The 24,284-nt window shown below is 47.0% G+C and overlaps 2 protein-coding genes across 20 annotated transcripts in view; one reads left to right on the plus strand and one right to left on the minus strand.

The window, feature by feature from the left end:
• The window catches only part of Papln (papilin, proteoglycan like sulfated glycoprotein), a 43,961-nt gene extending 27,528 nt beyond the window's left edge, over positions 1 to 16,433 (plus strand). For 7 of the 9 annotated variants that reach the window (XM_050164523.1, XM_050164521.1, XM_050164522.1 and 4 more), the window contains 7 exons: positions 43 to 167; positions 406 to 553; positions 1,012 to 1,149; positions 2,303 to 2,430; positions 2,555 to 2,663; positions 4,828 to 4,994; positions 8,164 to 10,511. In XM_050164523.1, the coding sequence (XP_050020480.1) occupies positions 43 to 167; positions 406 to 553; positions 1,012 to 1,149; positions 2,303 to 2,430; positions 2,555 to 2,663; positions 4,828 to 4,994; positions 8,164 to 8,339 (991 nt within the window). In that variant the 3' untranslated portion in view covers positions 8,340 to 10,511. Of the gene's footprint in view, positions 1 to 42; positions 168 to 405; positions 554 to 1,011; positions 1,150 to 2,302; positions 2,431 to 2,554; positions 2,664 to 4,827; positions 4,995 to 8,163; positions 10,512 to 16,224 lie in introns of those variants that run through there. The other 2 variants (XM_050164518.1, XM_050164525.1) reach the window with 2 other exon arrangements.
• The window catches only part of Numb (NUMB endocytic adaptor protein), a 122,643-nt gene continuing 108,534 nt past the window's right edge, over positions 10,176 to 24,284 (minus strand). For 8 of the 11 annotated variants that reach the window (XM_050164536.1, XM_050164534.1, XM_050164538.1 and 5 more), the window contains 7 exons: positions 22,807 to 22,881; positions 20,069 to 20,209; positions 19,739 to 19,943; positions 17,590 to 17,880; positions 15,579 to 15,728; positions 13,090 to 13,236; positions 10,176 to 12,239 (listed from right to left, as the gene is read on the minus strand). In XM_050164536.1, the coding sequence (XP_050020493.1) occupies positions 11,524 to 12,239; positions 13,090 to 13,236; positions 15,579 to 15,728; positions 17,590 to 17,880; positions 19,739 to 19,943; positions 20,069 to 20,209; positions 22,807 to 22,881 (1,725 nt within the window). In that variant the 3' untranslated portion in view covers positions 10,176 to 11,523. The remainder of the gene's footprint in view (positions 12,240 to 13,089; positions 13,237 to 15,578; positions 15,729 to 17,589; positions 17,881 to 19,738; positions 19,944 to 20,068; positions 20,210 to 22,806; positions 22,882 to 24,284) is intronic. The other 3 variants (XM_050164544.1, XM_050164543.1, XM_050164542.1) reach the window with 1 other exon arrangement.

Below are 24,284 nucleotides of genomic sequence, written 5' to 3' on the forward strand. Positions count from 1 at the left end.
GAGCCCTCAGGAGCCCAGAGATGTCTCTTCTCCCTCCATCAGGTACCAGTTACAGCCAGATGGCTCCCTCATCATCAGCCCCTTGAGGCCAGAGGATGCTGGTGCCTATAGCTGTGGCAGCCACAGACCAGGCCACGACCCCCAGAAAATTCAGCTTCGAGTAACAGGTCTCTGTCCTCCCCCTCCCCCCCGCTCCACCTCCCAGGGTCTCACAAGTCAGAGTGGGGCTGAGGGAGGGAGGCCTGACCCACCTGAGAAAGGACCGGGTTCTTCCTTGGTCACATCCTCCTGGGGCAGGGACAACACCCCCTCTTTTCTCCACTGGGCTTTGCTGGTCTCAGGGCCCTCTTTCATTCCCACCTCCCCAAAGCTCATACTTGCTTCTTTTGGCCTCACGCATGACAGGGGGCGACATGCCAGTGTTGTCCGAGGCCCAGCCAAGGCAGTTCCCTCAGACCAGGCACCCAGACCCTGGCCATGGTCCTCGGGACTCTGGAGCAGAAGCTGGAGGCCCAGGGGTTATCTCTTCCCCACACCTCAGGCCTGCCAGCAGGTAACAGCACAGCATGACCTAATGCTCTCTGAATAGGTCACAACACGTTCAGAGCCTTCAGGGTCCATGGTCTCTATAGGCGATAAGGGAAAGTGTCTGCTGGGGTTGGGTTTTCACCAGCCAGTGCCCGGGGCTCGGAGAGGTGACAATTGGAAAAGCCTGGTGCCTTGAGCTGGCCTGGAGGGGTGGCTCCATCTCTGGGGATCTGGGGGCAGAGGGAGCATCTCTGGAAGATATGCAGGGCAGAAGGTAGGCAGAGGGACATTGGGTGCGTTTAGTCAGCCACGGTAGCTGCCAGCTGAGTCCTTAATAACAGAGTTGGTGTCCTAAACAGGACTAAGGGATAATTTTAGGGATCCAACCCTGACTAGAAAGGGAGAAAGGGGCTCATGCAGAGGACTCTTATGGGGAGAAGTAGCAGCCAGGGCCCCTTAAGCTGAGTACAATTTATTTTCTAGGCTGCGTCTGGATCGGACTCAGCCTGGGGTGGTGGATGCCAGTCCTGGCCAGCGGATCCGGCTGACCTGCCGTGCTGAAGGCTTCCCAGCCCCCACCATCGAGTGGCAAAGAGATGGGCAGTTGGTCTCTTCTCCCAGGTTCATTCAGCCCCTCCCCTGCCCCCACTGTCCTGTCTCTGGCAACACATCCTATGGGGGCCAGAGCAGGACTCCAGGCTCTGGAGAAAGGGGGTTTGGAGCACAAGGCCTCTAGGCATTTCCAAAGTATGGCTGACGGAAATGAGAGGCCAGCCAAGGGGGGAGATGGATTCTGAACGCCCCAGATGGTTCCCATTGCTGGCATTTACTGACTTTGTACTGAGGCCCGTTCACTGCTGTGTAAGCTGCAGGGGCCACACTGAAGCGTGTGCTTCTTGTTAGCAGTTCACATATGTGAGCTCAATGCCACGCAGCTCACCGTAGGGTCAGGGTTCGAGTCCACTTTGTGTATGGCAAAAACTAGAAATCTAAGCCTTTAACTCCAGCACCCTGGAGGGGGAGGTAGATGGACTTCTATGAGTTAAGGGGGGTCTGGTCTACAGAATTCTAGGACAGCCAGGGCCACATAGTGAGACTCTGTCTCAAAGTACAAACTAGAAATCTAATCTGAAATTATGTTACACGTCCATGTGTGCTTCTGTATATAGGCCAGGAGCCGGCATTAGATACCATTCTTAGGAACCGTCCACCTTGTTTATTTGAGACAGGGTCTCTCATTGGTTTGGAGCTCTACAAGCAGACTAGGCTGGTTGGCCAGCAAGCCCAAGAGTCCTCTCTGTTTCTCCAGTGCTGGGATTACAAGCATGCCCCACCATGCCTGCCTGCCTCCCACCCCCTAGATGTGGATTCTGGGGGTTGAATTCAGTCCTCACGCCTGCAAGGCAGGCACTTTACAAACTGCGACCTCCCTAGCCCCCTTCTTGTTTTTAACATCGGCATCACACAGTAGCTCAGACAGCTGGATAGTCTCTATGTATACAAGGTTGGCATCAAACTCACGGCAATCCTTCTGCTTCCGGTTCCTGAGTGCTGGGATTACAGGCACGAGCCACCACACCTGGCCTCAAATACTTTTTAAATCAGAAAACGTGAGAGGCTTGTTAGATTGAGTTTAAAAGCCAAGAGAGAGTGTTGGCAGCGGGGCTGTGTGAGGGGCTGAGGCCAGCTGCTCTTTGGCCGACATTTTTGAACAGCAGGGGCCCTGCTCAGCCCCTCCGTGGGTCAAAGCCAACTGGCTCTGTTTGGTCCCCAGGCACCAGCTGCAGCCTGATGGCTCTCTTGTCATCAGCCGGGTGACTGTGGACGATGGTGGCTTCTACACTTGTGTTGCCTTTAATGGGCAGGACCGTGACCAGCGCTGGGTTCAGCTTCGAGTTCTGGGTAAAAAAATAGTGCTGAGCAGGGGTGGGGTTGGGGGGTGGGAGGGGTGGGGAGGGCAATGGGTGGTCCAGTGGAGTGGGGGAGGGGTCTGTGTTAGCCACTGACAATGTCTTCTTGTGTGTAGGGGAGCTGACCATCACAGGCCTGCCTCCTTCGGTGACCGTGCCAGAGGGTGACACAGCCAGGCTTCTGTGTGTGGTGGCTGGAGAGAGTGTGAACATCAGGTGGTCCAGGTAAAGTGCTATTTTAGCCATACATGTTCCCACTGTCTCGTTCTGTCAGAAATGTCACCGTCACTACTATACCATCGTCCTCTGAGGCTGAAGCACCCTCATCCCACATCACAGAGCCCTAGAGGGCAGTTTCTACCAGCTGGGTGACACAATTTCATTTTTTGGGGGTAGGGGTAGCCTTGGCTGTCCTGGAACTTGCTCTGTAGACCAGGCTGGCCTTCAACTCACAGAGATCGCCTGCTTCTGCCTCTTGCGTGCTGGGATTAAAAGGGTGCACCACCACTGCCTGACTTAATTTCTAATTTTCTTTTGGTATTTTCAAGACGGGTCTCGCTATGTAGCTCTGACTGGCCTGGAACTCACTTTGTGGACCAGGCTGGCTTCAAACTCAGAGATCCACCTGCCTCTGCCCCCAGAGGGCTGGGATTAAGGGTATATGCCACCATACCCAGCAACTATAGTTTCTTAATTTTAGCATCACTGAAATATTGGGCCAGTCAAGCTTGCTGTTTTAGACCTGTTCATGGTAGATACTTAGCAGCATCGAGAGCATCCACCTGCTAGGGCCAGTCGGATCCTCCCTGCCCAGGTTAGAAAGTGAACAGTATTTCTAGACATGGGTCTGTCTCCTCCATGTTGAGAACCACAGGGATGAATGCAGCTTTGGAGACTTTTGGTGTCTTTATTTTTTTCCAAGTTTACTTATGAGTGTTTTGCTTTCATGTATGTTTGTATAAAACATGCGTTCCTGGTGCTGTGGAGGTCAGAAAGATGGATAGCTGTGAGTGAGTCACCACGTGGCTGCTGGAAACCGAACCGTGGTCCTCTGCAAGAGCACGTTCTTAGCTGCTGAGCCATCTCTCCAGCTGCAACTTCAGAGCCCAATTCCAGATCAGCTAGTGTATTTAAGTCCAGCAACTATCTTTTGTCTCTACTTCTTTAGAACATGTCAGAACCTATGTTAGTGTCCAGTGGAGATTTGGGGGCCTCAGGGCACTATGAGCTGAGAGGTGGCCTTGGCCAGGTTTTCCCCCAAGTGCTGGTTGTACTGCAGAAGAAAGTGAGGCTTTGGATCTGGGAGAGTCAAGGACAAGGCCAGGGAGGGTAAGGAGAGTGAAGGATGCTCTTGGGAGAAGCAACAAGAGGTCAAAGGCAAATATTTCCTGAGGGGGCACCCTGCTGGCGAGGGATGGTGACGATGGAGTCCAGCTGCCACTTAGGTGGCTCTGATGCCAGGGGCTTCAGTGTTCAGTGTCCTCCTCCATAGCATGGTTGTACATCTTGCTGTCTGTCCTGATAACTGCTCCAGAGAGGCCACCCAATCACCTCCCACCCCTACTGGCCACATGATCTTCTCAAAACACTCCCTTCCCATGGCTTCCCTACTGTCCTCAGAGCTCTTACCTGGGACGCCTTTAGAGATACTCTTCCAGAAGAGAGGCCATTCTGTGCTGATACACTCTGGGTCTGGACTTTCTGGCTTCAGGTCTCACAGGCACCCCAGATCCAAATCGTCTCACTGGTTCATTCTTTCCACCTGGGAAGGCACCAGTGAGCTAGAGAAGGCTGGCTCTAGAGCCACCGTCTCCGTCTCCCACATCTGCCCTCACCTGCGTCTACTTCGGTGCTCTGTTATCTTCTCCACGTGCACAAAGCACGAACTACCCCTGCTTTCTCTTCCAGGCCCCCCCAAGACCGTCCCTGCTCCTCTTGAGGCCTTCTAGCCACTCCCAGAGCCTGCTTAAACCCTTGCTAGGAGCCACCATGGGTTCTGCCTGGCTCCCCCTGCCTCCTCTTAATCTGGCTGTTGCTTGTCTTCAAGGTCCCAAATCCCTAGTTTCCCCTTCTGTTGGCCGGCTCAGCTGGCCCCTTTCTTGTGGAAGGCTCCCTGAAGGTACATGTACCTCCTGACACAGGGCCTGGCATTTGTCAGTGACAAGCTGGAGTGGATTCCTTTGTGGATCCAAGGCAATCTGGTAACTCAGTGCTCAGCGGTGTCACTTGGCTTTGGTAATGTCCTCCTACTAATTTAGTGTGCCTGTCCTCACTTCCCTGAGGGGAGAGAAGGCTCGCTCTGGAATAGCCTTGGCTACTATCTCCCAGGCCTCCCAGGGCCTGTCTCTGGAAGCCCTGGACGGCTCTCCCAGTGTCCTCTTCCCTCCAGGAATGGAATCCCAGTGCAGGCAGATGGCCACCGTGTGCACCAGTCTCCAGATGGCACACTGTTGATCCACAACCTGCGGCCCAGGGACGAGGGCTCGTACACATGCAGTGCCTACCGTGGGAGCCAGGCTGTGAGCCGCAGCACTGAGGTGAAGGTGGCCCTGCCAGGTAAGAGAGGCTTGTCCCTGGGTTTTGCTGTCCTGAAGGCCAGCTGAGCACTGCGGGTCACAGACTTAGCGATCTCGTTCTCACCTGCGCTCACTTTCTAGCTTCTGGTATTGTAACTGGGGGCAGGTATTCGGTGTCACCCCAGAGTCCCACTTTGCTGGGGCTACTTCACTACCTAAGGCTGAGGTGCAGATGTGGGGAAGGGTTCAGGACGGCACTGCAAATGCCTCAGAACCCTGCCATTCAGACTTGCCAGTCTAATGCTTTAAGACGGATGGACCCCTAAAATCTGTCCATTCTAATCAGGGTGGCAGACGGTACTGTGGGACCGGGGCTCAGTGCAGTTCTTGCCTAACATGCAAGGCCTTCGGCTCCATCCCTAGCAGTAAATACACACGTAAATAAAAGGCCTTATTCTTAAAAGGCACAGATGATTCTTTGACCAATGTTTGGTATAGTCTCCTTTCCAAATCACATATAGTCAATTTTTTTTTATATAAAAAATGGCTCTAGGATGGAAGAGTGCCTTTGATCATCTAGGCATGTAACAAGAGGGCAGGGTCACCCTCATCCTTTATCCATGAGACAGGTACCCAGTGAGTTTCAGGGATGTTCCCACCATCCACACAGCAGATGTGTGGACAGCTGGGAACCAAACCCAGGGTTTTTTTTTTTTTTTTTTTTTTTTTTTTTTTTTTTTTTTTTTTTGTTTTTTTTTTTTTTTTTTTTTTTTTTTTTTTTGTTTGTTTTTTTGACTCCTGGTTTTATTTATTTCTTTCCTTTTGTAGTCCAGGCTGGCCTTGAATTTGCTAGGTAGCCAAGACTACTTTACTCTCCCAGGTGCATCTTAGAACTCGCATCTTAAAACTGTCTAAAGCTCCCACTCACAGGAGCTCTGTGTTGAAATGACAGGGCTGGAGCGGGAAGGGGCCACTCACTCTGCTCTATGTAGGTCTTTGTGTGTCAGGGAGGGTCAGAGCAGCAGGTCAGAACCTCTCATCCAGCAGCCAACTCTCACAGACCTGAGGCAGATCCCGGAGAATGGTGCCTGGCACGTAACGGGGCACTGACTTGCCTGGTCTGCATGAACACTCACGACAAGCAGAGTTCCAGTGCCACCATGGGAGGGCTGGGGTCAGTGCGGCTGTCATTCTGGCTGTGAGGCTGAGCATGGGAACTGGCCAGAGCTTGAAGGTGTGTGTGGAAATGTTGCTTGTGAGACTGACTCTCACTCTGGGACCCCAGGGCCCAGCCCAGTTCTCTGCAGCCTGGGGAACTCAGATAGCTGGTGTGCCTATGTGAACAACAGCACCGTGGTGAGAACATCATATTCCACCCCATCTATACACTAGCCAAACGAGCCAGACCGAGATTGTAGACTCCTATGGCGGGGCAGGCGATCATTCTGAGGTCCGAGGAATCCTAGCACGCGGCTTACATAGCAGGATTACCAGTTTGAGTGCGGTGTGAGCAACATCCCTGTGTTAAAACAAAGGCCAACAAAACCCACCTCAAAAACAACCCAAGGGGATCTGGACATTCACATTTGTGACCAGCTGTAGATGTGTCTACTGTGAGGGAGGCCAGATGATAATGGAAGTTTGACGATGGAGGCTAGTGGGTTTTTGGTGACGTGAAGCCACTACGCTGAACTTCCTGACCCCACTCACATCTACAGCGAGGCCTCCTTTCTCTCGTCTTCTGCTGGATATTGCAGCCTTTACTTATTTTAGAAGCGTCTCTCCAGAATTCCTACCTGTCTGGATGCCTTCCATTGACCAGCCTGCAGATAGAGGCTCTTGTTAGCTGGTTTTCTGACAGTCACACAGTGACTATCTCATGCTGCCCAAGTCACGGCTTGGCGGCACTGGAGTTAGTGTTAGCATGGGGTGGGCTTAGGCTTCTAGCACATTAGAGTAAAATCCGAATTGTTTTGCCTATGAGGGCTGAATGAAGAGCAGGAAATACTGTGGAATTGGAAGGTAGTCTGGCACCCGTTCTATCCCTGCCTCATTTTTTGAGGAAGGCTCTGCTGTGGGGTCAGGACAGCAGTAAGCACTCAAATTTCTGCCATGGTTAGCGCATGTCCTGGGTGGCTTCTGTATGTTATAGACAAGCACTTTACACTCTACTACCAAACTATACTGCTAGGCCTCTTTTTGGTATTTTTAGTTTGAGATAGGGTCTCCCTGAGTTGCCTCGGCTGGCCTTGAAGCCGTGGTCTGCCTCAACCTCCCAAGTAGAGACTGCAGGCCTGTGCCACCAGGCCCAGCTGTTTTAAGTCCTTAGAACACCCCTCTGAGGCAGACACTATTTCCTCTCCACTTCACAGAAAAGGAAGCAGAGGCCCCAAGAGCTCAAGAAATGTGTCCAAGGGAACTCGGTAGGGAAGGGACAGTCTGCTGTGATAGGTCAGAGCTGCAATGGCTGGGAGTTGGAATCAAAGTTCCAGATTTTGAAAAATAAGTGTGCACACACGGGTTTGCTACCATGCTCTGGTTATGTTGGTAAGAAGGCCAAACCTTTCTAAGGCCACTCAGCTTGTCTGGTTTTTCATGGGGTCTTCTGAAGGAGCAGGGAAATGAAGGTACTCAGCCCTGTATGGCTGGCTGTGGGGACAGTGGGGACAGCGCAGCACAGATCCTGCGGAGAGGGTAACTAGGACGCAGCAGTAGAATAGATCTGAGTGACAAACTCCTAGGAAGGGTGAGGTAGCACACAGGCTATGCTATCGGCCACGGCTAGCAGGGCTTTGAAGAGTCATTGCGTTCTCTGGCGGAAAGCAGGAAAGATGGAGCTAGGAGATGGGTGAGCTGGGGAGGCTGGAGGACTCAGCAGCACCAGGGACAACGAAAGCTCTTGCTGACTTCCAGCTTTCCTAGGTCTGGCCCTATCTATCCTTCCTTCCAATCCGGGCCAACAGAGCTGTCACGTGGCTCTTTGGCTCTGGACAGTGAGGGCAGATCCGTCTGATGATCCAGGCAGTAAGGGGGAGTCTGGGAAAGGCTGTGCACTGGGCTGAGACCGCAGACAGGCAACACAGGAGGACCTCTAGTGAGGCCAGCAAGGAGCCGAAGCCATAATCCCTTCTTGCTGATCAAGTATGTGTGGAGCAGGTGAGAAGCTGTGGCAGGGGAGCTGCCTCAGCCCTTTCTCTCTTGTTCCACAGCACCAGTCGCTCAGTCCAGGGACCTGGGCAGGGAGTGCATCGACCAGCCGGAGCTGGCCAACTGTGCCTTGATCCTGCAGGCCCAGCTCTGTGGCAATGAATATTACTCCAGCTTCTGCTGTGCCAGCTGTTCTCGCTTCCAGCCAAATGCTCAGCCTGACTGGCAGCAGGGATGAAGGCTAGCTGTGGCACCAGTTCCGGCTAGTTTGCTGGGGAGAAGGGATGGTAAGACATGGCTTGCAAAGGAGTCACCCCTCAGATACTGGCCCTCTCAGGAAGCCAGGGTTATGCCCCAGCCGCTGCCAGTGGCGGCCTCCCCCTGTAGTGCTCAGCAGAGTCTGTGTATGACGTCAGGCTGCTGAGAAGAGGACTCCACCTGTACAGAACTCCTTTACACCTTCTCTTTAGAGTTCCTGCTGCGGTGAGGATCCTTTATCGGAAATGCTTGGGACCAAAGTGTTGTAAACTTTTAAATATTTGCAGACTTTACTAGTTGAGCATCCCTAATCTAAAATCTGAAATGCTCGGAAGTCGGAAACACCCAAATGCCATGTCAGCCTGCGGAAACGTCTAGAAGTATGTTTGATTTTGAGTGAGGGATGCTCAATTTGTACAGAGGATCCACTCACCACACTACAGAACAAGCTAGGTAGGAGGCATGTGACAGTAGCAGTAGTGGCAACTGCTCAGTATTCTACGCTAGAACCCAAAGCCACTGGGTCAGATGGTGAGCTGTCTTCAATACTATCACTGTATGGAGTTCATAGTGATGTTTGGGAAAGCTCTCAGCAAGGTGGAATACAATCATCCGGCCTCACTTTAGGGACGTGGGGTGAAAAAGCCAGATAGATTGTAATCTGAGTGTGAAGATGCTGGGAAAGAACTAGGCTGCAGAGACGTGCCCTGAGGGGACACACAGTTCACTGGCCTGCTCTGGGCAGCAAAGAGCAGCCATACTTCCTTCAGTGGGAACCTGTGGAGCAGAGTGTTGCTAGACCAGTGAGGGGGCTGGTGAGATGGCTCAGTATTAAAACATTCACTGCCAGGCCTGATGACCTGAGTATGACCTAGAACCCACACTGGGAATGGTGGTGCATACCTATAATCCCAATGCCTGGGAGGCTGAAGCAGGAATGCCCCAGTGTGAGCCAGCCTGGGCCACAGAGTGAAACCCTGTCTCTAAACAACCCCAAACCCACAAAACCCAGCATTAACAGGATCGAGGGTGCAATGTCACGACCGGGGAAGTGGTTTTTATCTGGGATGCAGGAAGGGATCCTTCATCTTTTAGAACCTCTGATTTCTTAACACTCAAGGAAGAGGTCTGCACTTAGTGAGCTTCCAAGGCTTTCCCACTTTAACTCCTAGACTCTCCTAGAAGACTATTTAGTATCAAAGCTCTGACATCGGCTGGAAAACAAGGCTGCATGCAGAAGCGGTATCTCAGGTCATCTTGCTCAGAAAGGAGAGAGCTGTCTGCAGGTACAAGCAGGAAGCCTGAGCGGCAACAGTAAGTGCTCTAGACCAGGGTGCTTACCCTGCTAACCAGAGTATGACAAACCGCCAGAAACTCCTCAAGATTTGAAGCACAGCTTGGTCCCTCCCACTGAAATTTTGATTTAATTGGGCTGGTGAGTAGTCTGGTGGTATAGGTATTTGTGTGCATGCGCATGCACGGTGGGAAATCTCAGGCATGCTGAGTTCACATTCCACTAAGCTGCACCTCAGGGAATTCCAATGTACAGCCAAAGCTGAGAAGCAGTACTGTCAGGCAGTGGTGGCGCACTGAGAGGCAGAGGTAGGTGGATCTGTGAGTTCGAAGCCAGCCAGGACTACGTAGTGAGACCCTGTCTATCCATACGGCACCCCTGCACCCCTGTGACTAAAAGTCCCAGTTTCTGTTGCAGACCTACTCTGAGCATCACAGCCGCTGATGCGCCCACGACAGCTAAGGACTATACTAGTCCCAAACTAGAAATTGGCAGTAGAGAGGAATAAAAAACAACTAGAGGTTCACTTGCAAATAAGAATAGCCCTTCATGGGCAAAAGCTTCTACCACGAACATTTATTTTGTTAAAGCAGATTATAAATTCTCATCAGTACAAATATATATATGTATATATAACTTACATTTGATTGTAAGGCCAACGTTCAAAAGTAAAAATGAGATGGGGTCTCACGTTGTTACCCGAGGTCAAGTAGCTGCAACTGGCATGGGATGTTCTGTTCATGGCGGGGAGGACGGGGAAACAGACACACAGAGCAGATAAATCCAGAATCCTCATCCCTATAAAACTTATGGGAACAAAACTCTAAGTACAAAACCCATTAAGACCCATACTACAAACCAACACAACAGCCTACATTCCCTTTCTGGATATGATTATGTCACTGTCACCTTAATGATAAAGGATTAACATAAGGAAACTGCAATAATACATAAAAGATAATACACATTCTCTAGAGTGTAGATTGATTCCATTAAAATAATGACAGAGTTTCACCATAGGTTTAAAACAAGAACAACACTGCTTTCGTTTTATTTAAAACTACAACCTAGTGGCTGTACTGGTCATCAGTATGATTGTTGTTGCATGTGCTAGTTACAATGAGTGATCACAGACAAGCCAGGGCTCCTGCCCACAGTTCCCGACCCTCCCTCTTTACTTCAATAGGCATCAATGATAAATCAATCTTATGTACAATTTCTTACAACTAACCTGCTCACTTTTGGCAAGATTACTTACAACTCATACAACTTTTTAATATTGAGAACTATTTAAAATATTCTAGGTGCATAAAAATAAAGATTTTGGCTTTTTTGATATATATATATTTATATTTATATTCTGTTATTCAAAATGGAAGCTCAGCTTTATCCCCAGGACACAGCTGCCGCTGGGCCCTCCTGTGAACAGGGCAGCATGAGCTGCCTCACTTCCCAGCTTGTACAAGCCACACTGTTCTCCATCAAGCTCTCTAAGTCAGGCCAGTACTGGGAGGAATGGGCGACTGGCCTGAAAAATAAAGGGAGATTGTTTTGCTCACTGTTATGTTTTATATGCCAGTAAGTGTGCTTTGAATACAGATTCCTCCTCTTCAGATACTTCTGCCTCTCTGTTGCCAGAGATTTGTAAGGGTTTGAGAGCGGTCAAAAGGCAACGTCTCCTTGACTTCTCTAGCCTAGCTGCAGAGCGGTCCTCTCTAGGAGTGCTTTCCTCTCTGGACACCACCCCTCACTGTACTGAGCTTGGACTCGCTCCTTAGGACCTTTGGGATTAGTAAAAAGTGTACTGATCAGGAAAGCAAAGTCCTCTTTGCTCCTCTAAGTACAGAAAAAGACACGTCGCAGAAACTGTCTAAAGTTCGATTTCAAATGTCTTCTGTAAGTCGCTGGAGAAAGGGTTGGTAGGGGATGGATTAGTGCGTTGTTTGGACTTGCTTTCTAATGCAGCCCACTGGGCTTCAAAAGGATCCACTGGGCAGGTGCCTGCAGGGACTTCTGCATGCCTGCTTCCTGAGGCCAGCCTGCCATCGTCTACACCATTGAAAGCTGCAGAACCATTGAGGTGCTGAGCAGAAGGCTTAAAGAAGGGACTGGCGGTAACACTACTTGTCTCATACTGAGGGAATGTCTGCTGTCTGGCCAGGCTTGGTGACTGATGGGGATGACTGGCCTGAGGATGACCTGCAGTGCCAAACACATTGGCTACCATCTGGGAAGGGGTGATGCCCACTACAGGCACATTAGAGGCTGCATAGGGCATCCCATTGGCCACAGGGTAGGACTGGGCAGGGACAAAGGCTGGCTGCAGGGGTGGGACCACACCCACTGGGACAGGCTGAGAACTGAGGAATGTATTTCCTTGGAAAGGTGGTGCTGGCGGGGCAATGGCAGTAGGTGGAGGAGGCTGAAGAACTGGCTGCAGAGGGGCAGTTGGGGCCTGTGGCTGCTGGACCCGGACGCTCTTTGATACTTCTTCTAACCAACGGTCAGCCTCAGAGGGAGTACGTCTATGACCAGCCTGGAAGAGACCTGGAGAGGCAGCACCAGAAGACTGACCCCACTCAGTCCCTAGAACCAACAAGACAGGGAGGAAGAATTAGAGGCCATTCCTGATAACCTCGGTTATGTAAAATGATCCTAAAGCGTGGACCATGCCCCCATGATGGGACACTTGTGGTTCTGGTAGAGGAACTGAAGTGTCACCAGCCAAGGAGGACAAGCAGAACCTGAGTACGTGCTTATCTTATGAGGCTCTTCAGCTATGGCTCAAACCCCTGACCCAAGGCAGCTGACAGGTGTGAAAAGTCTATCAAGTTGCCATGGTGCAGCCACAGTAGAGAAACTGGCTTATTCTCTGGGGGAGGAGGGCGTGTGTGTCAAAGAGCTGGACCCATGGTGCACACCTGCATTCCCAGAACAAGAGGTTAGGGCTGCATAACAACTGTCTCAAAACCCCCAAAACATGGATAATTAAAAAGAAAAAACACTGAAAGTCAGGACTGGTAGTGTACACCTTTAATCCCTGCACTCAGGAGGGAGAGGCAGGTAGGTCTTGAGTTGGAGGCCAGTCTGGTCTACAGAGTGAGTTCCAGCCAGAGTTATATAGTGAGATCCTGCCTCAAAACACTGCAGAAAAGTTAGTGTAAAAAAAGTGTTCTTCATGGCACTTTTGGTAGCGACCTTTAACTATAGAAAGCTGTGTGTGCTGCAGGGAACGGTGGCTCACTAACGCTCTGTAGTAGCCGGGTTCTACAGTCCTGAGAGCCTCCCAGCTTATCCTCTTGCCCCAGCTTTAGAGCCTGTTCTCACAGCCACTTCTGTCTGGGAGGGAATATAATTTTTTTAGTCCTCACTCAGGTAACTGGCTGATTTTAGAACCTGCTCCCAGAATCCACTTCAATATCTGTGGCCACCTTACCCGGATGTATGGCTGCAATTTCCTTGTTAGCAGCATCAGGGGCATGGGCCCAAGGGTTCGTTTCACGCACAGGCATTGCTACGGGTGCTAGAGCAGTATTGGCTGGCTTAGCAGCAAGCACATGGAAGGCTGAGTCAGTGCCATTAGCTATAATGGGAGCAGACAACATTGATGGAGTTAATTCATGCAGGGTGTCCAAGCTACTCCAATACTGGGGGGGACAGACAAGGCAGCGCAGCTGGTGTTGGGATGATCATGCTTTCCTGTGGTGGATACACATACCTTCTGACACAGACTGTATCAATGACTGTTCTATGAAAATATGTATATGAGAGAGGAAGCCTAATACAAATTAAGTTGAACATGATTGTTCAAGAACTAGGCTTTGAATTAAGTAGATAAAGCACATTTCGTTCTTCTACACTTTTCCAAGAGATCAAATCAGGCCATCAACAATAGCAAGTTGAGTTTAGTAATTTCTTGGTATATTCTGGGAATCAAGCTAACAATATTTTATATACATTACCAAATTTAATTCTTTCAAAAGCCTATAACTCTGGGATTGGGAAATAAGTTCCCAGATGTTCTACAGATGCCTAAAGCCAGAAGGTAGCAAACCCTATAGAATACTGGGTTTTTACCCATACCTTTATCTTGGGTGTAAAGTTTCATCTATAAGCTAGACACACTGAGGGGTTAATAACAATTATTGTAAGAACATATTGTAAAAACTTAAAATATATGAATTCTTTCTTTTTGGATTTTTCTATTTAATACTTTGAGATAGTTAACCACAGGCAATTGAAACTTCAGAAACAAAGACCATGCATACATACTCTAGTATGTCTACAAGTGAGAAATCAAATGGTATGTGTTTTCATTTACTTTTTAATACAATTGTCATTTACTACAAAATTTTATACCTTTAAGACTCCCCACCGATGTAATATTTATAACATCCCAAAGTGCTGATCTTCTGTCCTCATTTCCTTTTACCCAAAGCTCTTAACCCTTGTTCTTTGATTCCTTTATCAGGATCTAGTCTGTGTTCCAGTTCTCCATCTTTAGCATGGAGCAGACAAGTGCCTTCCCCTGCCCTATGATAAACTGTCTTCCCCTTCTTTAGGAGTGGACAACCACACTGAGGGTGACAGTATTGTTTACCTGGGGCTGAAAACAACAAACCACCTTAGCCACCAACTGGACGCCCTCTAAAGACAAAGGGCTGTGTTCTGTCCAGGTTTTATGCCCAGTGCCCTGAAAGCAGTCAGGGCCAGTGGGACGTAACTAGTCCAGGAAGATTTGACATAATCCTAACTGTACAGTCTGGACATGTCTCTTAGCCTCTTGGCCTCATTTTTCTTTTCTTTTCTTGGTTTTTTGAGACAGGGTTTCTTTGTGCCCTGGCTGTCCTAGAACTCACTTTGTAGACCAGGCTGGCCTTGAACACACACATATCCACCTGCCTCTGCCTCCCTAGTGCTAGGATTAAAGGCGCGTAGCATCACTACCCTGTCATTTTTCTTATTTGTAATGCCTTCCTCAAAGAGCTATTTGAGGCTTAACTAAGATAACAACGTGTGAGGGTTTTCCACTGGGGCAGGCACTTTTTAGTGCTCAATAGATCAAGTTTATTTTTTCTAATACTACAAATGTCTGTCAGCTGGATAGAAAGCACATATGGCATTTGCTTCAAAGGAGACAGAGCTCCAGACTTAGACCAAAGCCAAGGGGGTATGGCGGCTTCTTCCAGGGGTAACGGCACTGTCCTGCAGGGCAGCTCTTTCTCTGCACTCTCCAGAGATGGACTAAGTCATCGCTGGCGTTTACTTAGAAGTCACTGACTTAAGTGACATAAATTCTCTGTTGACCCATGAGTGAGGACTTTATTTAGCATCTGGGAGTGTGGGGCTCCAATCCTGGAGTGTAACTCTGCTGTCAAAAAGGCAATCTTAGGATACTTGTTACAGACCATAAAATGAACCAGTGAGGTGCAGAAAGGCTTCTACTTTATGAGCCTCTCAGTAGAGAAGAGGTGAGTCCAGGTCTCCTCAACTTTGACACCACTGACATTTTGGAATGGGTAATTCTTTGCCGTGGGTCCCGTCCTGCACACTGAAGGATGTTTGGCAGGATTTCTGAGGCTGTAATTAACAGCCCCTCCCAAAATGTCTCCATACAAGGAAGCCGAATTTTCCGAGAGGGCAGAACTGTCCCTGGTGGGGAATCACTATGCTAAAATGATTTTGTAAAGCTGGCTGGCTGCTCTGACCCTAAGTCAAGAGGAAAATAAAGCGGTGGACCGAGGTTTCAGAAACTCTTACTAGCAGACAAAAGACAGACATATATGTGCCAAATGATGAAAGCGGACATTAGGAGACAGGAGGGGTGGGCAGGGAGATGAGGATAACGGCAAGCTCAGGATGCTAACTTCCAGTTCACAAGCAGCAATTGTTTAAAGAGAACAACTGAGGTCAGAGGTTACCAACCTTGTAAGACAGGAGACTGTGGTGCCACCAGTGTCACTGGCTTGGTCATTGGGGCGGAGGAAAAGGGGTCTTCAGAGGGTGTGCTGAAGGCACTGGTGATCTGTGAGCACAGGGAACTGATGCTCTCTGCCTCTCCTTCTACCTCTGGCACTGCAAGGCAAGCAGAACGTTCTAGACAGGAAATGGAATCTGACACTGTGGTGTAGGCAGCCATTTTTCACTTTATCTCCTTCGCTTGCAGAAGGACAAGTGTCAACTGTCAGGCTACACCGTCAGCTTCAGTAAATTAATTGATGAATACTTCAATTTTCAGATAGCAAAGCAGAAAATGTCAGTAACTTACTAAGATAGAGCGTCTTTCTCTGCAAATCCCTAAATTTATTTCTTCTTATGACATTGTGGGGAATTTGATGGGGTTATTTTGTTTTGTTTTTTACTTTAATGTGAGGGTGCATGTAATAGGTGGATCTTTCTGGAAGATTTCGGCAATCTTTTTCTTTCAGCAAGTTCCTAGAAGCTATGACTCAATCAGGTTCTAGAGCCATTAAGCAATTTATCCAAAGAAAAAAATGACAGGTTAAGGCGGGATACAAGAGCTTTGCCCTGAATCAATTAGAACATGTCACCACTTTCATTTTCTTTAAAGTTTCTAGTACATGAACTGTGATATCAAAGACAAGTGAGCTGAGGACGCTAAAGACTCTCCTTAATACTAAGTCTGGACAGCCAAGCAGGAAGATTGCTTTTCGCCTAGAGTTTGGGTCCAAGAAAGTTTGAGATCCTCTGTGTGTGGGGAAAAAGACTCTGAGAACACTTACTTCCTCGTCCCTGAGCAAATAAACCATGTGTACTGAACCTTTGTGTATCTGTGAAAAGACAAAGCCCTATGCGCCTCATCTGCCCCAGAGGGAGACTGACCAGGTACTTGAAGCCCCTGGAGCTTGTGTCAGTGGGTGCTGGGAGCTCAAACTACTACTTCCTGTGGTCACCCACCTCCAACTGTCCTCTAAGCCTATTTTCATCTGCACACAGATCTTACCTCGGTACTTTATAGTGTTGTCAGTAGAAGGGCCGATTAAGCCAGAGCTTCCTCATGTGCAGTCATAGAGATAGCATGACATGTTTCAGAGGGAAGTAGAATAGGGCCAAAATCTAACCTTTTAGCTCTAGATCACATGATAAGGACTGAGCTTACGGGCTGGCTCAGCTGAACAGAACACACAGAGGTGATGAACAATGTGAACAACCTCCTGCTTCTGTTCAACAATGGGCCTTAGATTTGTATAAGAAGGAGCACTGACCCATTTCTTCTGTTGCTTTGACAGTGGTACTATTAACCTGTAAATGTTTTAAAAGCCTCTTTAATTCTCCTGGGTCCTGAGCAGCACAGTAAGAATGGGAATTTGGAACCCTTGATGTTTGGAAATAGGCTGGCAGAGAGAGAGAGTACATCTACACCAGGACAAACCATGAATCTGTGGCTCAAGCTAGAAATTCCATTGTGCTTCTGTCAACTACTTACGGAAGAGAAGATATTATTCATGGGCCCTAGTTTTTTTTTTTTTTTTAATATTTATTTATTTATTTATTTATTTATTTATTTACTATGTATACAATATTCTGTTTGTGTGTATGCCTGCAGGCCAGAAGAGGGCACCAGACCTCATTACAGATGGTTGTGAGCCACCATGTGGTTGCTGGGAATTGAACTCAGGACCTTTGGAAGAGCAGGCAATGCTCTTAACCACTGAGCCATCTCTCCAGCCCCCCCCTTTTTTTTTTAAAGATTTATTTATTATGTATACAGTGTTCTGGCACCAGATCTCATTACAGATGGGTATGAGCCACCATGTGATGGCTGGGAATTGAACTCAGGACCTCCGGAAGAGCAGTCAGTGGTCAGTGCTCTTAACCTCTGAGCCATCTCTCCAGCCCCCATGGGCCCTAGTTTGCTACCATAGGAAATGACACACAACACAACTAACAGCTTCAGAGAGACAGGAGCAATTACCTGCATTTTTGATTGGGAAATCAGTCTTCCTCTGCATAGTGGAAGGCAACTCATTGATGCGGAGGGATAGTTGGCGTTTAAAGGGTGACATCTTCTGGCTAAGAGCAGGAAATCCCCGGAAGGAGCCTTGGCGAGCAAGCTGTTCAATTGGTGCATGCCGGCGTGGGATGGCATGAGGATTGTTCATCTCCAGAGAAGCAGTGGTATCCGAAGTGGGAGAGGTGGGAGAGGATGGGGATGGTGCAGTGTTGCCAGAGGCCACTGATGGACCAACAACTGCCTTATCTGTCTCTGCTCAATAAAACCAAAGAACAAGACCATAGGCCTCAGTAGTGACTTCAAATATTCTGAGTTCACAGAGCTAGGGGCACAGAAGCCCTCTTGTTCTTTAACTCGCCCACCTCCCTGTCTTACAGAGACAGGCTAGAAAATGGTTCAGACCTCCTACATTCCAACAAATGAAGGTTTAGTAATACCTGCTTGTCTTATCCTCTATTAAGACAACCAGACAGGGCTGGATGGCTCGATGGTTAAGAGCACTGGCTGGCTGTTCTTCCAGAGGGCCCAGGTTCAATTCCCAGCACTCACATGGCAGCTCACAGGGGTTCCGGACACTCTCTTCTGAACTACCACATATCTTTCACGTACAAATGTTAAAAACAAAAGAATGATGGGTCATCTAGATGATAAAGCCCTATAGCTAAAATCACATGCTCTGGCATAGGACAAAGAAGTCAAGTTAGACTTGTGCTGAGGGACACTGTCACACACAGTGTTACTCAGCAGTGGACCCTGCAAGCTGCAACTGTGGTTGGCTAGGCAGGATATGCCCACTGGTGCAATAGATGAGGTCTATTGTACGCGTAACCAACTACTTTCTAATTGGATTTGGGGCCCACTTTGAAGGAAGGGGTTCATGTTTGGTACTGTAAATCTAGTAAAACAACCAATGGATGAGAGGCTAAGGAGATGACTCAGCAAGTCAAGTGCTTTTTGTACAAATCTGACAACTGGAGCTTGGATTTCCCAGGATCCAATGCTGCCTGGGCATTTACACTCAGTGTAAGAGAGAGTCCAGCACTCAAGAGGAGACAAGGGAGCCCTGAAACAAGCTGGCTAGTTAAACTATCCAAAGACAGTGAACTCTGGGCTGAACTGAGACCTGGTCTTAATGAATAAGGTAGATGGGAATGGAGAGATGGCTCAGCAGGTAAGAGCACTGGCTATTCTTCTAGAGGTCCTGAGTTCAATTCCCAGCACCCACATGGTGGCTCACAACCATCTATGATGAGATCTGGTGCCTTCTTCTGTTAAGCAGGGACACATGCAGGCAGAACACTGCACATAATAAATACATCTTTAAAAAAATAAAGTAGTGCTACTGAAGAAGACTCAGTGCTGGCTCTGGGGTTCTGCACACTCTCCAACACATTAGAGAAGTAAAGCATCAGGATAAGACCAGCACTCTGGCTGCCAGCATCGTAGCCAGTGCTCCCTTCGTGTTTCTACACCTGGGGGCTGTGCTTCCTCCTCCAAGCTGGTCTTTGATGGCATTTGTGTCTCATAGAGATAGACACATTGGAATTAAATCTGTTTCAGGATAGGCAAGGGGTATTTTTCGGCAGCTTCTTCAACTGCTCTTCACCTTCCCCAGAGGAGCTTACTATAATGGAAAGAATATGGTTTTTAAGCCACTCTAAATAAAGCACTTGTGAAAGACTTTTAGTTTTGTCCTTAAGGTCTTCATATGTTGCTAAGAGATCTGAGTGTATGGTGCGGGTAGAGGATAAAGAATGATAAAAATAGAACCCATATTAGAAATGATCTATCACTGGGCTATATCTGTAATCCCAAGGGTTCTTTTTGTCTGTAGGAAACTTGTCTCTGATAGCTTCAAATATAAATCTGTTGGGAAAAAAAAATCGCATTAAATAAACATATTCTGCCCCTCTTCAAAAAAAGCCAGGCGGTTGTGGCACACGCCTATAATCCCAGCATTCGGGAAGCAGAGGCAGGCAGATCTCTGTGAGTACGAGGTCAGGCTGGTCTACAAGAGCTACTTCCAGGACAGGCTCCAAAGCTATAGAGAAAACCTGTCTCTAAAAACCAAACCAAACAAACAAACACACCACAGTAGAACACACTGTACCTTTCTTGGCATCTTGCAGCTGTTTCATGATTTCCTCTCTTTCGGCTTGTTCAGTGGCAGTTGTGACTCGGAATGATCCTTCTCTTGTAAAAGTGGTTCTACTGGCATCAAAGGTGGCAGTGACTCCACATTCCTTCTCCCGTTTCTGTTTTCGCTCTAAACAGGCTGCAAAAGCACAGCCTACGGCATGGCTCAGTCTCTCCCCCTGAAGAGAGCAGGTTTTGAAAGCTCTATGAGAGTTACATCACCAACAACTACATACACATACAGCTGTTGCAAATTCCAGTTTAAAATTAACCCTCATGAGGGCAGATACCATGTTGGACTTACCGTGTCCTTGACAGCCATAAAGCAGTGACATATCCAGCGCCGAGTGGTGCCATCTCGGCATATATAAGAAAAGGCTCTGTCGAAGTTCCTATCTGGGGCACAGAAAGAAACTTTCTCTATCGTCTGGTCAACTATGAGGTCCTAGAAAATGGAAGCACAGAGCAAGAGAAGGCTTGTGAGCGATTTGGTCTTCTTAAAAGTATCACAGGATGTTCAATTCTGCAATGCAGAATCCCTACACAGGTTGCAACTGGGCTATGGAATAGCTGTATCTAGTAGTTGGAGCAGTGAGTTTGACTATGAAACATCACTTGCTCAGATGATTCCCTTACTTCATCTCCATATTCTAAAGTACACATGTGTCAGTTGGTCCTAGCTTGGAGCTCTTTCACAGTAACTGCCAAGCCCAATTTGACAGTGTGCACACATAAATCAATGTCTTAAAATCCCCTTGGCTTATCTGAAAATACAGCAAAAACACGATAGTGAGGTCCTACTACCTTTGTTATGCAAATTAGACTGATAATATACAGTGTTCTATAGTCTCCCTTTTTTCCAACCAACTTTAGCTCCATCCAACAGATGTTTTTCACTTCAAGTACCGCATTTTTTAGATGTATAATTTTCTCTTCCATCCCTAGGATTTTTGCTTCTTTTTAATAATTTCTGAGATTTTCTGGTTGTTTATTCAATAGTAGCATCTTTTTTTTTTTTTCACATCCCTCAGTGCAGCTGTAATGCCTGCTTTTCAAGTTTTGTCTGCTGCTTCTAACTCCCAGGTTATTTTGGGGTTGAGTCTCTGCTCTGTCTGCATGAATGAATCGTATTTGCTGTTTCTTTGTATGCTAGAAATTCATGTGTCACCACAACATAGTATCTTGCTCAAAGAAAGGTTAGGGACCTGAAGTTCAAACTTCTGTATTTGCATTAATTTGTGCAGATCATGGCATGTCCTTGTCATAAGCACTAATTCCAATTCTGACAACTGGTGAAATATAAAGGTGGGAAAATGGATCCAATGGTGATAAGCCACCAATTACAGTATGCATGGTGGCTCAGGCCTACAATCCCAGCACTTAGAGACCTGATGCAAATTCGAGGCCAAACTAGGTTGGTGCATAGCAAATTCTAGAGGAGACTGGGCTAGGGTTCTCTATGGGATACACAGAGACCCTGTCTCTACAGACCACCCAACCTATCCACTAGCTACTATCATCAGTCAACGTGGAAAGAACAAAACTCATAAGTACACGTGCTACGAGTAGCCACTAAGGGGCAGTATCAATTTCCAATAATAGTGAAAAAAAAAAAAAAAACCACACACAAGTTTGATAGATTTGGAAGGCCAAGGCAAAGGGACTGCTAGATCAAAGGCAGCCAAGTCAAAACATGTCATCCAAAACATGAATTAAAATGATACAAATTTTAAAGGATACTTAGAACATTGTTTTTAAAAATGTGTTAAAATTTAAGCCTATTAGTATTTTGAACTTAAAAAAAGGGCAAAGGTCTGAAATGCAGCTGTATTAAGTCACATAAAAATGATCAGACATTGCTGGTGGTGGCGCACGCCTTTAATCCCAGGACTCAGGAGGCAAAGGCAGGTGGATCTCTGTGAATTTGATGCCAGCCTGGTATAGAGAGAGAGTTCCAGGACAGTCATGGCTCTTACACAGAGAAACTCTGTCTTGAAAAACATAACAAAAAAATAGGATAAATTGTTTATCAAACCTGTTCTTTGTTTGCCCAACTTTATTCATTCTAAATTAAGTTCTGGTTAACAATGTTTCCTGACATTAGGTCTCAAGAAAATCCAGTAATGATTAAGTGTCCTTACATAACTTAAGCATTTAGAGTCACTTTCTATTAAATACAAAATGATACCTAGGATATTGTTTGAATCCTAAATGAATTCTCACCTCCAATGGTTAAAATCTCACTTCATGTGAGCCCTGAGTCGGCTGATTCACTTATCACTCTCTATAATATGTTTTCTTAAGGAAAAAGGTCAAATCTAAGATGTGGCCTAAAAAATTACAGTAAAAATACATCACCTATATATTATTGATCTAAAAAAAGTAAACACAAAACAAAGATAGAACTCATATCTGATTGATTGAAAGTGTCACCCCAGCCCCTGGCATTCATCCTTGGGGCGCCAGTGGAGCAGGAAGCTCCATCTCAAGCCCCTCCCCCTGGGAGTTGCCTTGGTCTGAACTCCATCTCCAGAAAAGTGCCAAGTGCTGACTCCTCCCCAGGGAGGGTCAGGATCACTCCCATAGGCTATTTGGGCTGCCACTGAGAAAAAAAAACACATGGTCTCTGGGTTTCGCGTGGTCCCTCCCCCTTCTTCCCCTTGCCACTGCTCCCTGCCACCCTGGGGTGCTGCATTGAACATGGGCATTGATTTGGTCTGATTGGAATTATTTGTGTGAGAGGCTCATCTTAAGATTATTTTAGCAATATCTTGGCATTAAACTTTAATGCTTGGTACGTGAAATATGCTATATCATAGCATATTTCAAATGTAGAACAAAATGTTGTGAGTTTTTTTTTTTTTTCATAAAGTAAATGAGTTACTAAGTTTCCTGGACATGGAAGCAGTCTCTCAAAAGACTGTACTCTGGACACATGGCAGGATATTACAGAGCTACTACAACAACTTAATGCCATTTTATCACTAGAGATTAAAAAAAAACCCACAAGAGCAGTAACATTTGAACTCACAAAACCTTTACCTTGGTTTTTTCATCCACAACCCTGAGTCCGTCCGCCGATACCCATAGAACGGCCTTCACTGCTTTCTTTCCCGTCTTTGAAAAGATAAAGGGGGGGGGGCACATACATACATAATGTTAAAAGAAAAACAAAATACTGATTTCTGTCTTCCAAGAGTCACAAGGGGAGAGGAAGTCCAAGCGCAGGAAGGATGCCCAAAGCCAGATACTCAACCAAACTGCAGAAACATTCAGGAAAAAAACAAGCCAAAGCTACTACTTCAGAAACATAACACAAAGTCCTAAGATAAACGAAGTAAGGGAAAAGGACAGATAGAACTAAAACCAAGAGAACACATTCCATAAAGGGCAAAGGATTTACAACTAGGATTTACAAAAGGATTCCTCACCCACTTAAACAACTGAGAGACTAAGACTCAGATAATTATTAAATACATAAGGAGTTATACCACAAGAACGTCTACAGGTATAGTGTGGAGGGCCACAGATAAATCAGAATCATTATGCTGACCATTTACTATTCTCTGATAATCTGTGTGACCCTTGGTCACCTGAAATTTTCATGTTAAAAATGACAAGAAACCTTCATTACTCTATGAACAATCTTTAACAAACATTATTTATTCCCTTAAGAGTAACCCCCCTTCAGTTTGGGTTTTTAAAATATTTATTCATGTATACGTTTGTTTTGATTGCATGTATATCTGCACAGCAGAAGAGGGCGTCAGACCCATGGGACTACAGTTATAGATGGTTGTGAACAGCCATGTGGGTGCTGAGAATTGAACTCAGGACCTCTGGAAGAGCAGTCAGTTCACTTAACTGCTGAGCCATTACTCCAGCCCTGATTTAATTTAGTTTTTAATTTGACATTAAATGCATGAAAATATTTTTTTAAATTTTTTAAATTTTTTGTTTTGTTTTGTTTTTTCAAGACAGGATTTCTCTGTGGCTTTGGAGCCTGTCCTGGAACTAGCTCTGTAGACCAGGCTGGTCTCGAACTCACAGAGATCCGCCTGCCTCTGCCTCCCGAGTGCTGGGATTAAAGGCGTGCGCCACCATCGCCCGGCCTGCATGAAAATATTCTGAAGGCAAAGGAAGTTTTAAAAATTACAGAGAAGATAAGGGTTATTTGGTGCTGTAGTCTGGTTGGTTGGTTTTTTGAGACAGGGTTTCTCTGTGTATCCCTGGCTGTCCTAAAACTCTCTCTGTAGACCAGGCTGGCCTCAAACTCAGAGATTTGCCTGCTTCTGCCTCTGCCTTCCACGTGCTGGGATTAAAGGCAAGTGCCACTCCCCCCAACCCCCAGTTTTTGTTTTTTGTTTTGTTCTTTCTTTTAGCTGGCTGGAAAAGATATCTCTGTTGGGTTGTCACCCAAATAAGAATCCCCGAGACCAAGTTAGTAATTTATTCCTCTGTGAGACAATGAAATAGTACTTAAGGTCCTTTCTTTTTTTTTTTTTTTTTAAATATTTATT

The sequence above is a fragment of the Alexandromys fortis genome, unplaced genomic scaffold, assembly GCF_014885135.2.
Source record: "Alexandromys fortis isolate MF-2015 unplaced genomic scaffold, M_Fortis_MF-2015_v1.1 scaffold_159, whole genome shotgun sequence".
NCBI classification, from domain to species: domain Eukaryota; kingdom Metazoa; phylum Chordata; class Mammalia; order Rodentia; family Cricetidae; genus Alexandromys; species Alexandromys fortis.